The sequence below is a fragment of the Coffea eugenioides genome, chromosome 10, assembly GCF_003713205.1.
Source record: "Coffea eugenioides isolate CCC68of chromosome 10, Ceug_1.0, whole genome shotgun sequence".
In the NCBI taxonomy this organism is placed as follows: Eukaryota; Viridiplantae; Streptophyta; class Magnoliopsida; order Gentianales; family Rubiaceae; genus Coffea; species Coffea eugenioides.
Genome location: NC_040044.1, coordinates 36,760,769 through 36,774,979, shown reverse-complemented (window position 1 = coordinate 36,774,979; position 14,211 = coordinate 36,760,769). Strand labels below are relative to the sequence as shown.

At 36.6% G+C, this 14,211-nt stretch overlaps 1 protein-coding gene across 1 annotated transcript; it reads right to left on the bottom strand.

Moving 5' to 3' along the window:
* Nucleotides 1-640: 640 nt before the first annotated feature.
* On the bottom strand, nucleotides 641-3,891 carry LOC113750796 (pentatricopeptide repeat-containing protein At3g09040, mitochondrial). Its single transcript, XM_027294739.1, has one exon. It carries the CDS (start codon nucleotides 3,889-3,891, stop codon nucleotides 793-795), a length of 3,099 nt encoding a protein of 1,032 aa, XP_027150540.1. The 3' UTR covers nucleotides 641-792.
* Between the last annotated feature and the right edge of the window lie 10,320 nt (nucleotides 3,892-14,211).

Below are 14,211 nucleotides of genomic sequence, written 5' to 3'. Positions count from 1 at the left end.
ATCCACTTATACTACCCTAGCAAATCGATCTGGGACCTTGAAATGCAGAAAGTTCCAAATTTACTTGGTCATTCTTATTAAAAAGGTAATTATACTTAAAGGAACACGCTACAAAACTCACCTTTTTTTTATTTGGTTCATATTTTTCCTTATAATCTTTTATTGGTTCATCCTTTAAGAAATATACTATTAGAAGGTCATTCAACAATGGAGGCTATGGAGATCATTTTGGCTTTTTTTACTTTTTTTTTTTTGTGGGGGGATGTGGTGGATGTGGACGGTTGGGCAATGCATAGCTACTCAAGGAATAGTTTTGCTTGTCTTTTTATTATGTAGATGGATTTTCTCATGCTCAATGAATCTTTTATACTACTCGCTGTGAGTCTTTGAACCAAACTACTTTTTAGTTTGATAAATCTTTAAATAGAATTCCTTGAAATCCTTTACATCCATTTCATATTTATCCCCTCTTTTTTCTTTTTTGTTTTTGTGTTTAGTCATATGGATGGCCAGAGGCCCTTTACAGAGAATGTAGAGGGCGGGTAGCTACACCCCATTACATTTCATAGTTATCACCCTAATTTATAGCCTGAACTTATAAGAGAATGAGGCTGTTCCCTGTGCAAAGAATGCAAGAATATTGAAAGGCAAATAGAGGAAGAAAATACAGGACTAAAACGCGTAATCTGAGTAAAAGAAAATGACAAGAAGAGAAGAATTGCTCCGTCTATAATCCAGTGTCTATGATCTACATTGCATGTTGCTTCTGTTATAGCTACCATGTATTGATTCTCACCCTTCAACCATAAAAAACTGAATTTCAGAAAAACAACTCTCATCTCCCATTACTTCCATCAAATCTGTCAAAATTGCATAGATTTTACCAGCACTACGATGAAGTTTATCACCTGCAATGAAGTAATTTGTCTCCTCACCTACAGTTATCCAACTGCATCCAGGGGATTTTCTCACACCTTTTTCGTTCATGTCCCTCCTCAAAGAGTTAACCTCATCCCAGTTACTTAATGCAGCATAAATATTCGATAGCAGAACATAAGGAGAAGAATTTTGGGGCTCCAGCTCAATGAGTTTCTCTGCTGCATGCTTTCCTCTTGTCTCATCCCCATGTAATCTGCAGGCTGAAAGAAACGGTGCCCAAATCATTGAGTCAGGTTCAAAACTTAGTTTCTCAATGAAATCCTCAGCTTCCATGAGGAAGCCCCAACGTCCAAAAATGTCAATCATGCAAGCATAGTGGTCCAACCTTGGTTGAACCCCATATACGGCAACCATATCATGAAATATTCGTTGGCCTTCAGATACCATACCAGCATGACTACATGCTGTAAGGATACCAAGGAATGTAACTTCATCAGGCTTTACATTTGTCTGCTTCATCTGTTCAAAGATTTTAAAGGCATTTTTAGCATAACCATTTTTTGCAAATCCAACTATCATTGAGTTCCATGTGATGACGTCATTCCTGGTAACCATCTCATCAAATATGCACTCTGAACTCCTAACATCCCCACATTTGGCATACATGTCAAGAAGAGCACTTCCTGTCAATTCGTCCTCATTAAGTCCAGTTTGAACAACTAGAGAATGGATCTTTCTACCATTCTGCAAAGATGCTAATATAGAACAGGCTTTAAGAACGCTGGCAAATGTAGCTTGGTCAGGCATAGCATTGCATAACCGCATTTCCTGATAAAACTTTAAGGCCTCATCACTATAGCTATTCTGAGCAAGTCCTGATATTAAGGCAGTCCACAAAACTGTGCTCTTTGGAACTGGTAACTCACTGAAAAGAACAATAGCTTCTGTTTCTATTTGAGAATTCAAATACATTTGTAACAGAGAAATAGCCAAGAATTCATCATTTATTGAGATGCCCAACTTTAGAATAAAACAGTGGATTTGTTTACCAAGACACATTTTACTGGGATCACTGCATGCATCCAGAAGGCTGGCAAAGGTAACTTCGGATGGTTTTAGACCTTCAGCCAGCATATATTTGAATATACTTCCTGCACAGTCTATGTTACTTAGGGCGTAACCAGCAATTAAAGCATTCGTGGAGACCACACTCCTTTCAGGCATGCAAGAGAATACTTCTGTTGCTGCCCCAATAACCCCACACTTCGAGTACATGTCAATAAGTGAGCTTCCAGTATAAAGGCTTGTTTCCAGACCATATTTGATCAACAAACAGTGCACTTGTTCTCCTTTATCAAGAGCTTGTACACTAGCACAAGCACTAAGTATGCTAGCTAAAGACACTTCATCAGGTGCAATCCCTCCCAATATCATTGCATGAAACATGTCAAAAGCCTCTCCTTCTTCCGCTTCCTGGACACATCCCACAATAATTGCATTCCATGAAACATTATCTCGTGTTGTCATGAGCTCAAATTGTTTCCTTGCATCCTTTAAAGCCCCACATTTTGCATACATGTCCACCAGTGCATTTCCCACAAATAAATTCAAAGCATATTTTCTCTTGATTAGAGCTGAATGTAATTGGCATCCCATCTCCACATTTTCTAAAGAAGAACAAGCGCTTAGGATACTAGTGTATGTAAATTCATCATGTTGGAAACCAGCAATTGTCATACTCGTAAATAACTCAACAACTTCACAAGCGTGTCCATTTTGTGCATACCCTCCAAGCAATGCATTCCATATCACATCATTTTTCTCACTTACTCCATTAAATACTTGCTTTGCAGCTTCCATTCGCTTACACTTTGCATACATGTTAATCAAGGAACTACCCACATAAACATTCGCATCCAACCCCTGCTTTATTGCCTTAGCATGAACCTGGACACCAAGCTCAAGGCTTGCCACACCTGCAATAGCACTTAATACACTTCCCAGTGTGGATCGTGTCGGTTTAATGCCAGCTTTTATCATATCCAGAAAGAATTTCACAGCGTCCATCTCATAACCAACCTTACAATGTCCAGAAATCATCACATTCCACGTGACTACATTTTTATTAGGCATGTCTGAAAACAAATGCCAAGCATCATCAAGCCTTCCAAGCCTAACACAAGCATTTATGACAGTCCCAAATGCAACCTGGTCTGGCACCTGGCCTGAGCTCCGCATCTCCTCAAACAATTCTAGCGCCTCCTCAGGAAAACCAGCATGCACATACCCTGATATCATCGCTGTCCAAGAGACAGTATCAGGTTCAATCAAGTCATCAAATATCCTTCTAGCATCATCCAGATTCCCAGTTTTTGAAAACATATCAACTAGAGCACCCCCACAAAATGAATCAAACTCATACCCAGTTTTTACAATGCTACAATGCACTTGCTTCCCCAAGTCAACATGCATCAACCTAGCACAAACAGACAAGACGATAGCATAAGTAAACTGATTGGGTGGTGCTTCCCCCGACTTCCGCATCGCGGAAAATCGTTCCATTACATTTTTCAGCAACCCCTTTCTCGAATACAATGATACTATCGAATTCCAAGCCAAATTATCCTTCTTCTCCAGCAGAAAGAAAGCCTTTTCTGCAAACTCCATATCTCCACATTTGGAGTACAAATCCACAATGGCACCTCCAAGTGAACCTTTTGATGCGAACCCAAGCTTCAAGCTGTAAGAATGGATTGTTTTCCCCGCTTTCAAAGAAAAAATCAGTTTCTGAGGCATTTCGTCGAACAGTCGGCGGGATTGGATTTTCCTGCACTCTCGTAAGCATTTCTCCAATACTAGCTTATAAATTTCTTGACTTTGAAGTAATATGGGTTCAGAGGATTGAGTCTGGGGCAAATTCCTAAGCGGGTTTGCTGAGAAATTGCGGTGGTGAGGGAGGGATGAAGAGCTTCTTCGGAGCTGCGGTAGCTTGAAGCGGGTTGTGTAACGCATTGACCCGGAGATAACTGGGGCATGATTCAATTTGGCGGGCTTTTTGTCCCCACAGACCAATAGTTTGGTGGTTAGGAAAAGCACCAGAAAGATTCCGGCCGACTAGTGTATAAACTACCGGATAGACCTATGCTCTATGCGATGATTCTCTTATTTCATTTTTCACACCACAAAATAATTTGTCCTAATTAAAGGTAAAGGACAAAAGTAGTAACGCAGGACAAATTGAACCAGTTAACAACTAATTCCAAAAATTAAAAACACAAACATGATATGTCTGTACCTTAGTTTAGAGCTTTCAAAACGAGTGACTTGGACGAGTTTGAACAAGTCATAATTAGATAATGGATATAATTGGATCAATCTAGTTTTACCCATTTAAATAAATGGATATGGGTATGGGTATACCCAATTATTCATTTATGAGCCACTTAAAATTTTACTTATTTTTTTATTTTTTCGCTTATTATTTGACAAAAATAATGGTATTTTATTGTATTAGATTAATAAAAAAATTTAAATTTATTTGCTTAAAACTCACTAAATTTGAGAGTAAATATATAATTATTTTTAAATAAATATAAATAGATGAGTCGAATCAACCCACTATCTACCAATTAAATGGGTTTAATTGGGTACCATTTAAACCCATTCAAAATTAATGGACGGGTTATTGATAGGCAAGCTTGGACGGATCAACATAATTGGACTGTAATTGACACCTCTACATTAGACATTTTGTGTTTTTAGGTCGCTTTTTTGTAGATAAACTGTGCGTGTATATATATATATATATATATATATATATATTAGAGTATTGTGAATTTTTATTGGCTAATTGTCTTCAAAATTTTCTTCTTCCCACGGTCTGTCAAACTTTCTAGTTGAAGTAGAAGTAATAAGCATATATATTTTTTATTACTCACTGTTTTTTAGGGTAAAAACTAAAAATAGTTATATTTTCCAATTTTAAACTATTATGTCAAAGATATCACTAGTATGTGAGTCATGTGACTCACAACAAATTCTTTAATAACTTTGAATGGATGTTTCTGCCGAGACAAGGGACTTTGATAAATATTAAACTTGTCCAAACTCTGCAAATTTCTTAGTTTGAGATCAAGGTACGAACGCCCTGCTATTAGTCTGAGGACTAATCTTTGCATTGTGTTTACATAAAATTTGGCTCAAAACTTCCGGATTTTAAACTATGGGCGGAATAGAAGGTATGTCTAGAGAAAAAGGATTACAGAATCTTACTATAATTGGTAAGTTCAAAGAATTCAATTTTATTGATTCATTCCAAAAAAAAAAAAAAAAAAAGTAAAGTTTCAATCCTGGAAGTAATTGCCTGCGCCTGGCATAACAAAATATAACATGTCCTTTCCAAGGGGAATAAATAGATGAGGACAAAAATTGTAAGAATTGAGCAGGCACGTACAAGAAAATACAACAAAAGCAAAAGAATAATATTACTAGCACCACACCATGAATTAAAAATTTCGAGTTCAAAACCTTCTTTTCTATTCTTGTTTCTTAAATTTCACTCTTCTTCTAATAAAATAAAGTTTAAAGAAAAAAAGCACAAGGGCCACAATAACAATGGCTAAGACAGGACAGGATGCAAAAGCATTTATGGGATTTTAAAGTATATTAAATTTACTTTTTAATAATACTTGGGCAAACATTTCCTTATTACCTTAGAAAATGTTGCTGTAACATGTTTCATGTTATTCTATATTTTTATCTTTAATTTTTTTTTGGTTGGTTAAAACATAGTATAAGCAAAACTTGGTTTTACTTGGACAAGCTTTTTGTTGGCTTGTAGTCATTTTTGGAATTACCAAATGTTCAATTGTGAATGGAACATGGGTAGATTTTATACCTTACTAATGCTATGCAAACTGGATATATACTGAGTAGTGGCCTGTCAATTGCCAATAGTTCTTCGATCTTATATTAGTTAAGGGAAAATCGTTCAAAATGTTTCTCACATTTTGTAAAATGATTTTTTTCATCCCTCACTTTTAAAAGTATAATTTTACATCCCTTATAAATTCATATTGATCAAATTTGATCCTTATCCAAGTTTTCGACTAGTTATTGATCGGACTCCACCACATGCCTTGCATGGGATCATTTTTGAAGGGCAAAATTGTTCAATCAAATTTTACATGATCCGATCTATAGTTCCTCACATTTCATAAAATAAATTTTTTGTCCATCACATTTTACAAAATGAATTTTTTCATCCCTTACATTTTACAAAATGAATTTTTTTATTCCTCACATGTGAATTCTTGCATTGCTCCTCTTTTATTTGAGTATATTTTAACCAATTGGGTTTGACTTACCGGGATTTTGTTGAAGGGGGTGCTTAAGGTGGATTCTACAGTATTTGCCGGTGTGAATTGGTGGTTTATGCCACATTTGCACCTTGCCAAATAATATTTCCTTAATTATGCACATTGATGACAGTTATACATGTTTCTAAGTTTCTTCCACTTTTCTCAAGTTTCTTTTTATCTCTGGAGATTGTAAAATAACAATACTAAAAATTCAGAAACCCCAGAGACATACTATATCAAATTTGAAGTTGGATGTCATTTCAATTCAAAACATATATATATATATATGTTTTACATGCACTTCCATGTTTTGATACATTATATGAAAACAGTCGCAGATGTAAATTGTACTAATTGTTGGCATCTGAAAATCGGAAAAGTAGTACATCCTTGGAGCTAATTTTGAATTTTGAATTTTGAATTTTGAATTTTTTTGGTTTTCTGATTTTACTTAGCTAAACAAGTATTTGCTATGGAGGCAAAATCAATGAAGGACTTCTAGCAACCCTGCCTGACCGACAAGCAGATCCTAAGTTGTTCCTCCACTCTCTCTTAACCCAAATCCTCTAGCAGATGTATTGAAGACTTCTTAAAATGAAATATTATACCGTCTTTTCCCAAAGCATAGACATATAGACACAGAGAGGGTGTTGGGAATATTGCAATGAACTGGCAAATATTGTAACAAAAATGGGCTTCAAATCGTTATAGATATCACTTTCCTTTAGGTTTTATTTGTTCGGTATAACGTGCAATAACTTTGGACAAATATCCTTTAGGACAAGATGAAGTTTGTTTGCCTTAAACTCTTGTACAATGTAAGACAAACCTTTTTTGAACTAAGGAGTGCTTTTGAGAGAGTACACAGTAGTAGGAAAGTGATTTTCTACAACAAACCACTCTCTATTTGACCTCTTTATATAGCAAGATTGTTTGAAAAATAAAAAAACTCATTAAATATTTGTATGAATAAATTCAAAGTATTGTGTACAAATTCATGCACTTTAATTCATGCATCTCATGATCCTAAGATCAAAACATGAATCTATCCTTTCATTCAAGAATTCACATATACATGAACACATTCATAAATGAATGTACATTTTAGAAACATTCACAATATTATACATGTACCAAAAACATGAATGAATATACATTAATTACATGTATGTACATCATACAAAATTTGAAAAGTTTCCAACAATTCCCCGCCATTTTCAAAATTTAGAAAATGAATTTCTAAAAGGTCACCGAATAATCTGACACTCATATGCATAAATAATGGTGTCTTTCAATTGAACCACTATCTTAGTGAAGGTTCTTTGAAATCAATATTTCAAGATGGTAAATAAGTTTTGAACCACTTGGACATTGGATCAATCTCATAAACACATCACACACTGAGCAATGCATAACCATAAGTTATTCAACGATACATTTTACGGCCTTGTATCACTATCCTTTCATGAATGTTACAAAGTAAAATCCTTAACTTAGTGGTTTGCCGAAAACCAACATTCATATATCTAAAAGGTCACCGAATAATCTGACACTCATATGCATAAATAATGGTGTCTTTCGATTGAACCACTGTCTTAGTTAAGGTTCTTTGAAATCAATCCTTCAAGATGGTAGACAAGCTTTAAACCACTTGGACATTGGACCAACCTCATAAACACATCACACACTGAGCAATGCACAACCATAAGTTCTTCAACGATACATTTTACAGTCTCGTATCACTATTCTTTCATGAATGTTACAAAGTAAAGTCCTTAACTTTGTGGTTTGCCGAAAACCAACATTCATATAGGCGACATCTTAGTGCCCCCACCATAGATAGCACTTTTAAGATTCGTTAAAAGTCCAATGACTCACTCTTACATTTGCACTAGCGAGAATAACATGCACTATTCAACATTGGGATGTCTAAACTTCACATAGTGCACCAACCATAAGCATCCTTTTGGTCGATAAAATTTGTCTCGACATTTTTGTCTTTTTTTTTTCAAAGATGCTTGATAAAGGTCAACAAGGTAGTCAGTCATACGACAGGTACGAGACCAATGACCTTCCATGCCATACCGATAGTATTTTTCTGATCATTGTTATTATCCCACTTCTGGGGGATATTTTGTTGTTTGCCATGATTATTGTCATAAGGCACAAATCTACCATGTCTGTACCCATGGCCACGACTATGTCCTCGGCCTTCTTGACCACCTCTACGGCTACGTCCGCAATCACGATCAGAATTTTAAGGATGAGTCGCATTTGCTTCAGGGAATGGACTAGCACCAGTTGGTCGGGACTCATGATTTTTCAACAATAATTCATTATTTTGTTCAGTCAAGAGGAGACATGCAATAAGTTTAGAATACTTCTTAATCCTTTCTCTTCATATTGCTGCTGCAGGAACATATTAGAGACATGAAATGTAGAGAACGTTTTCTCTAACATGTCTTCATCAGTAATTTTTTTTCACCACATAATGTTAATTGAGAAGTTAATTCTAAACATGGCTGAATTATATTCATTGATAGATTTAAAATCTTGTAGCCGTAAGTGAAACCAATCATATCGGGCCTCTGGGAGAACGACCAACTTCAGGTGGTCAAATCTTTCTTTCAAATCTTTCCAAAGGACGAGCGGATCTATGACGGTAAGATATTCTGCTTTTAATCCTTCAGCTAAATGATGACGAAGGAAAATCATGACCTTAGCACGGTCTTGGTTTGAGGCATCATTCTCTTCAACAATAGTATTACCAAGACCCATTGCCTCAAGATGAATTTCAACATCTAATACTCACGATAAATAATTTTTTCCAGAAATATCAAGAGGTACAAACTTTTGTTTTGTGAGATTAGCCATAAGAATATACAATAGTTACGTAGAAAAGAATTTTTTACCTCGATAAGTAGCCAAAAGCTGTATGGACAGAATCTTGACAGCGTCTCGTGCTTTCACTTTTGCTCAAAGGTTAGACTCGCGCTTTTCCTTTGCTCAAAGTAGAGGCTCATGCTTTTCCTTCGCTCAAGGTAGAGACTCGTACTGATAACATGTTGTAAAACTAATAAAATAAACTACTAAAAGTAGAGATTGGAATAGTAGAGTGAGAAGCAAAAAGAGAGAGGAACTATAGTATTATTATCTTCACTGATCAAAGTACTTCTAGGTTACAAAAGAAATAGGATTCACCCCTATATATAGGTGATCCAAGATCAAAGATACATGAATCCTATTAAATACTAATACATGAATTTAGTACTTCAAGTACATCCATAAATGGATTCATCCAATGTACCAATGAATTTAGGGAGAATACATGTAAATATCTTCTTGAGAATACAAATGGACATCCACATCTTATAATTATTTCATAACAGATCATTAATTGATGGCCCCCAACAAATTTATATATACAAGGTTAAGGTCCTATTTGGCACACCTCTCCTTCAATCCTGCATACACAGAACTCCTTAAAAATGGGTAGCACCCTTACAACTACCACCACCAGTGTTTGCCATTTACACAAAATAGATAAATTGTGCAGCAAACAACCGCAATGGCAAATTGTGCCACCAAAATCATGTGTTTTTTCTTCCTCTTCTTGGGCTTTGTCGTCCTTAGTTCTGCCGATAATTGCTTCATTGATTGGAGCTCTGAAAATCCCAGCTTGGACTTTCAGGGCTCTCTGTCATCCCCCCCAAGACCTGGGTGAGATGGTCAAAAGATTTATTTAGGCCTGTGATTAATCTTACTCACGTAGTTTTGATTGTCCGATAAATTAAATCCTCAACTGTATTAATTCGTGAACTTCGCTAATTCTTGAGTACCAATTTGTTTGGACTCCTGCAGTTATCAAGTGTGGAACAACCATTTCTTCGGTTTCGAAAGTTGACTTGAGTGACTACAGCAATTGTCCAGTACACCCTAATCCAGAGACTACAACAACGAAATCGGTAGAAGCCGGCCAGGTCGTCTTTAGTGGTCTTCCAGTGGGTGCACGTTCGTATTTCATTGTTGCAGGTATCGACCAATATTGGTGTTCACAGGGGATGAAGGCCCGGGTCGACGTCCTTGTCCCCGATGCTGCACATTGAAAACCTAGTTTTTCTGCTATATGTACAATAAAAAAAAAGTTCCGTCATCAAGTTTGGAGGTTTAATTTACGGCTGTGCCGTACGCAGTCGCTCATCAGTGCGAGGGACCTCCGTACGTGATTGTCTGTTCTTGTTCTTTCCGATTCCTGTGTTACTTTGTAATGTGGTGTCTGTGTTTTATTTATCTTGAATTCAGTGACTTTGAAACCCCCTTTTCTTATCCGTCGTTCTCCTGTAACTGAATATTTTGACTCCTCCTAATTTCTAATGAATGATGGAACTTCTATGCCAGCAAAAGATAATAATACTAACTCCACCCGCCAATTATCTTCCCCACCAGTACCCTAATTAATGCTTTTCCTTTTTTTTTAGTGATTTTATATATCTTGAAAGTGTTATAGTACTGTGTTAATTTACAAGGGATTTTAATAAATTTTATTTTTCTAAAATTGGAATAAAACAATACTCTTGCGAAACACACCCTATCTTTTTAATTCAGGCGATCACATCAGTGCGACGGCAGCAACGATGCCGGAAAGGGGTAATAAATACTAATACATGAATTTAATATTTCAAATACATCCATAAATAGGTTCATCCAATGTACCAATGAATCTAGAAAGAATACATGTATCTATCTTCTTGAGAATACAAACGGACATCCACATCTTATAATTATTTCATAACAGATCATTAATTGATGGCCCCCAACAAATTTATATATACAAGGTTAAGGTCTTGTTTGGCACACCTCTCCTTCAGTCCTGTACACACAGAACTCCTTATAAATAGGCAGCACCCTTACAACTACTACCACCACTGTTTGCCATTTACACAAAACAGATAAATTGTGCAGCAAATGACCGCAATGGCAAATTGTGCCACTAGAATCATGTGTTTTTTCTTCCTCTTCTTGGGCTTTGTCGTCCTTAGTTCTGCCGATAATTGCTTCATTGATTGGAGCTCTGAAAATCCCGGCGATTGGACTTTCAGGGCTCTCTGTCATCCTCCCCAAGACCTGGGTGAGATGATCAAAAGATTTATTTAGGCCTGTGATTAATCTTATTCACGTAGTTTTGACTGTTCGATATATTAAATCCTCAACTGTAATAATTCGTGAACTTCGCTAATTCTTGCGTACCAATTTGTTTGGACTCCTGCAGTTGTCAAGTGTGGAACAACCATTTCTTCGGTTTCGACTGTTGACTTGAGTGACTACAACGATTGTCCAGTACACCCTAATCCAAAGACTACAACAACGAAATCGGTAGAAGACGGCCAGGTCGTCTTCAGTGGTCTTCCAGTGGGTGCACGTTCGTATTTCATTCCTGCAGGTATCGACCAATATTGGTGTTCACAGGGGATGAAGGCTCGGGTCGACGTCCTTGTCCCCAATGCTGCAGATTGAAAACCTGGTTTTTCTACCCGTCATCAAGTTTGGAGGTTTAATTTACGGCTGTGCCGTACGCAGTCGCTCATCAGTGCGAGGGACCTCCGTACGTGATTGTCTGTTCTTGTTCTCTCTGATTCCTGCGTTACTTTGTAATGTGGTGTCTGTGTTTTATTTATCTCGAATTCAGTGACTTTGAAACCCCCTTTTCTTATCCCTCGTTCTCTTGTAACTGAATATTTTGACTCCTCCTAATGGCTAATGCATGATGGAACTTCTACTCCAGCAAAAGTTAATAATACTAACTCCACTCACCAATTATCTTCCCCACCAGTACCCTAACTAATGCTTTTCCTTTTTTTTCTTAGTGATTTTATATATCTTGAAAGTGTTATAGTACCGTGTTAATTTGCAAGGGATTTTAATAAATTTTATTTTTCTAAAATTGGAATAAAACAATACTCTTGCGAAACACACCCTATCTTTTTAATTCAGGCGATCACATCAGTGCGACGGCAGCAACGATGCCGGAAAGGGGTAATAAATACTAATACATGAATTTAATATTTCAAATACATCCATAAATGGGTTCATCTAATGTACCAATGAATCTAGAAAGAATACATGTATCTATCTTCTTGAGAATACAAACGGACATCCATATCTTATAATTATTTCATAATAGATCATTAATTGATGGCCCCTAACAAATTTATATATACAAGGTTAAGGTCCTGTTTGGCACACCTCTCCTTCAGTCCTACACACACAGAACTCCTTATAAATAGGTAGCACCCTTACAACTACTACCACCAATGTTTGCCATTTACACAAAATAGATAAATTGTGTAGCAAACGACCGCAATGGCAAATTGTGCCACCAGAATCATATTTTTTTCTTCCTCTTCTTGGGCTTTGTCGTCCTTAGTTTTGCCGATAATTGCTTCATTGATTGGAGCTCTGAAAATCCCAGCAACTGGACTACCAGGGCTCTCTGTCATCCCCCCCAAGACCTGGGTGAGATGATCAAAAGATTTATTTAGGCCTATGATTAATCTTATTCACGTAGTTTTGACTGTCCGATATATTAAATCCTTAACTGTATTAATTTGTGAACTTCGCTAATTCTTGCGTACCAATTTGTTTGGACTCCTGCAGTTATCAAGTGTGGAACAACCATTTCTTCGGTTTCGAAAGTTGACTTGAGTGACTACAGCGATTGTCCAGTACACCCTAATCCAGAGACTACAACAACGAAATCGGTAGAAGACGGCCAGGTCGTCTTCAGTGGTCTTCCAGTGGGGTACGTTCGTATTTCATTCCTGCAGGTATCGACCAATATTGGTGTTCACAGGGGATGAAGGCCCGGGTCGACGTCCTTGTCCCCGATGCTGCACATTGAAAGCCTAGTTTTTCTGCTATATGTACAATAAAAAAAAAAGTTCCGTCATCAAGTTTGGAGGTTTAATTTATGGCTGTGCCGTACGCAGTCGCTCATCAGTGCGAGGGACCTCCGTACGTGATTGTCTGTTCTTGTTCTCTCTGATTCTCGCGTTACTTTGTAATGTGGTGTCTGTGTTTTATTTATCTTGAATTCAGTGACTTTGAAACCCCCTTTTCTTATCCCTCGTTCTCCCGTAACTGAATGTTTTGACTCCTCCTAATGGCTAATGCATGATGGAACTTCTACGCCAGCAAAAGATAATAATACTAACTCCACCCGCCAATTATCTTCCCCACGAGTACCCTAACTAATGCTTTTCCTTTTTTTTCTTAGTGATTTTATATATCTTGAAAGTGTTATAGTACTGTGTTAATTTACAAGGGATTTTAATAAATTTTATTTTTCTAAAATCGGAATAAAACAATACTCTTGCGAAACACACCCTATCTTTTTAATTCAGGCGATCACATCAGTGCGACGGCAGCAACGATGCCGGAAAGGGGTACTAATACTTATACCACATGGGGCGTTTACTGTAATTAAGAAAAAAACTAGTATATCATGCGCTCTAATAATTTGTAGTAAATATTATTATACTTTCATTTTTTCCCCTGTATTTGTACAAAAAAAAACTGTATTTTGTTTTAAAAAAAGGGCAAAAAAAAGATGGAAACAAAGATGTGAAGGAAGTTCACTACATGTTACGATTTCTTACTGTCGTTATAATAGTCTCATAGCAAAATAATTTCATATAAGAGTATTATTACTGTAGTGGCTAAATTTTCTTTGAAAAACATACTAATTAGCCAGTGGAGATTCATCATTAATGTTTTAAGCAATCCAAGAAGAAATAGATTAAGACTTTTAACATCAGAATGGAAATTAGGCGGCCGACGTCATGGTTTTGATAAACCTCAATGGTGGCTTGTGTAACATTACCGTAGCAACTTTTCGAAATTCAACATGCAATAAAACAAAGGACTAGTCCCGTGCAAATTCCAAATAGTTGATCGGTAGGATTTCTTTTGGTGC

Coding starts and splice junctions, on each gene's coding strand:
- LOC113750796 (XM_027294739.1), bottom strand. CDS start 3,891: ATGCGTTACACAACCCGCTTCAAGCTACCGCAGCTCCGAAGAAGCTCT.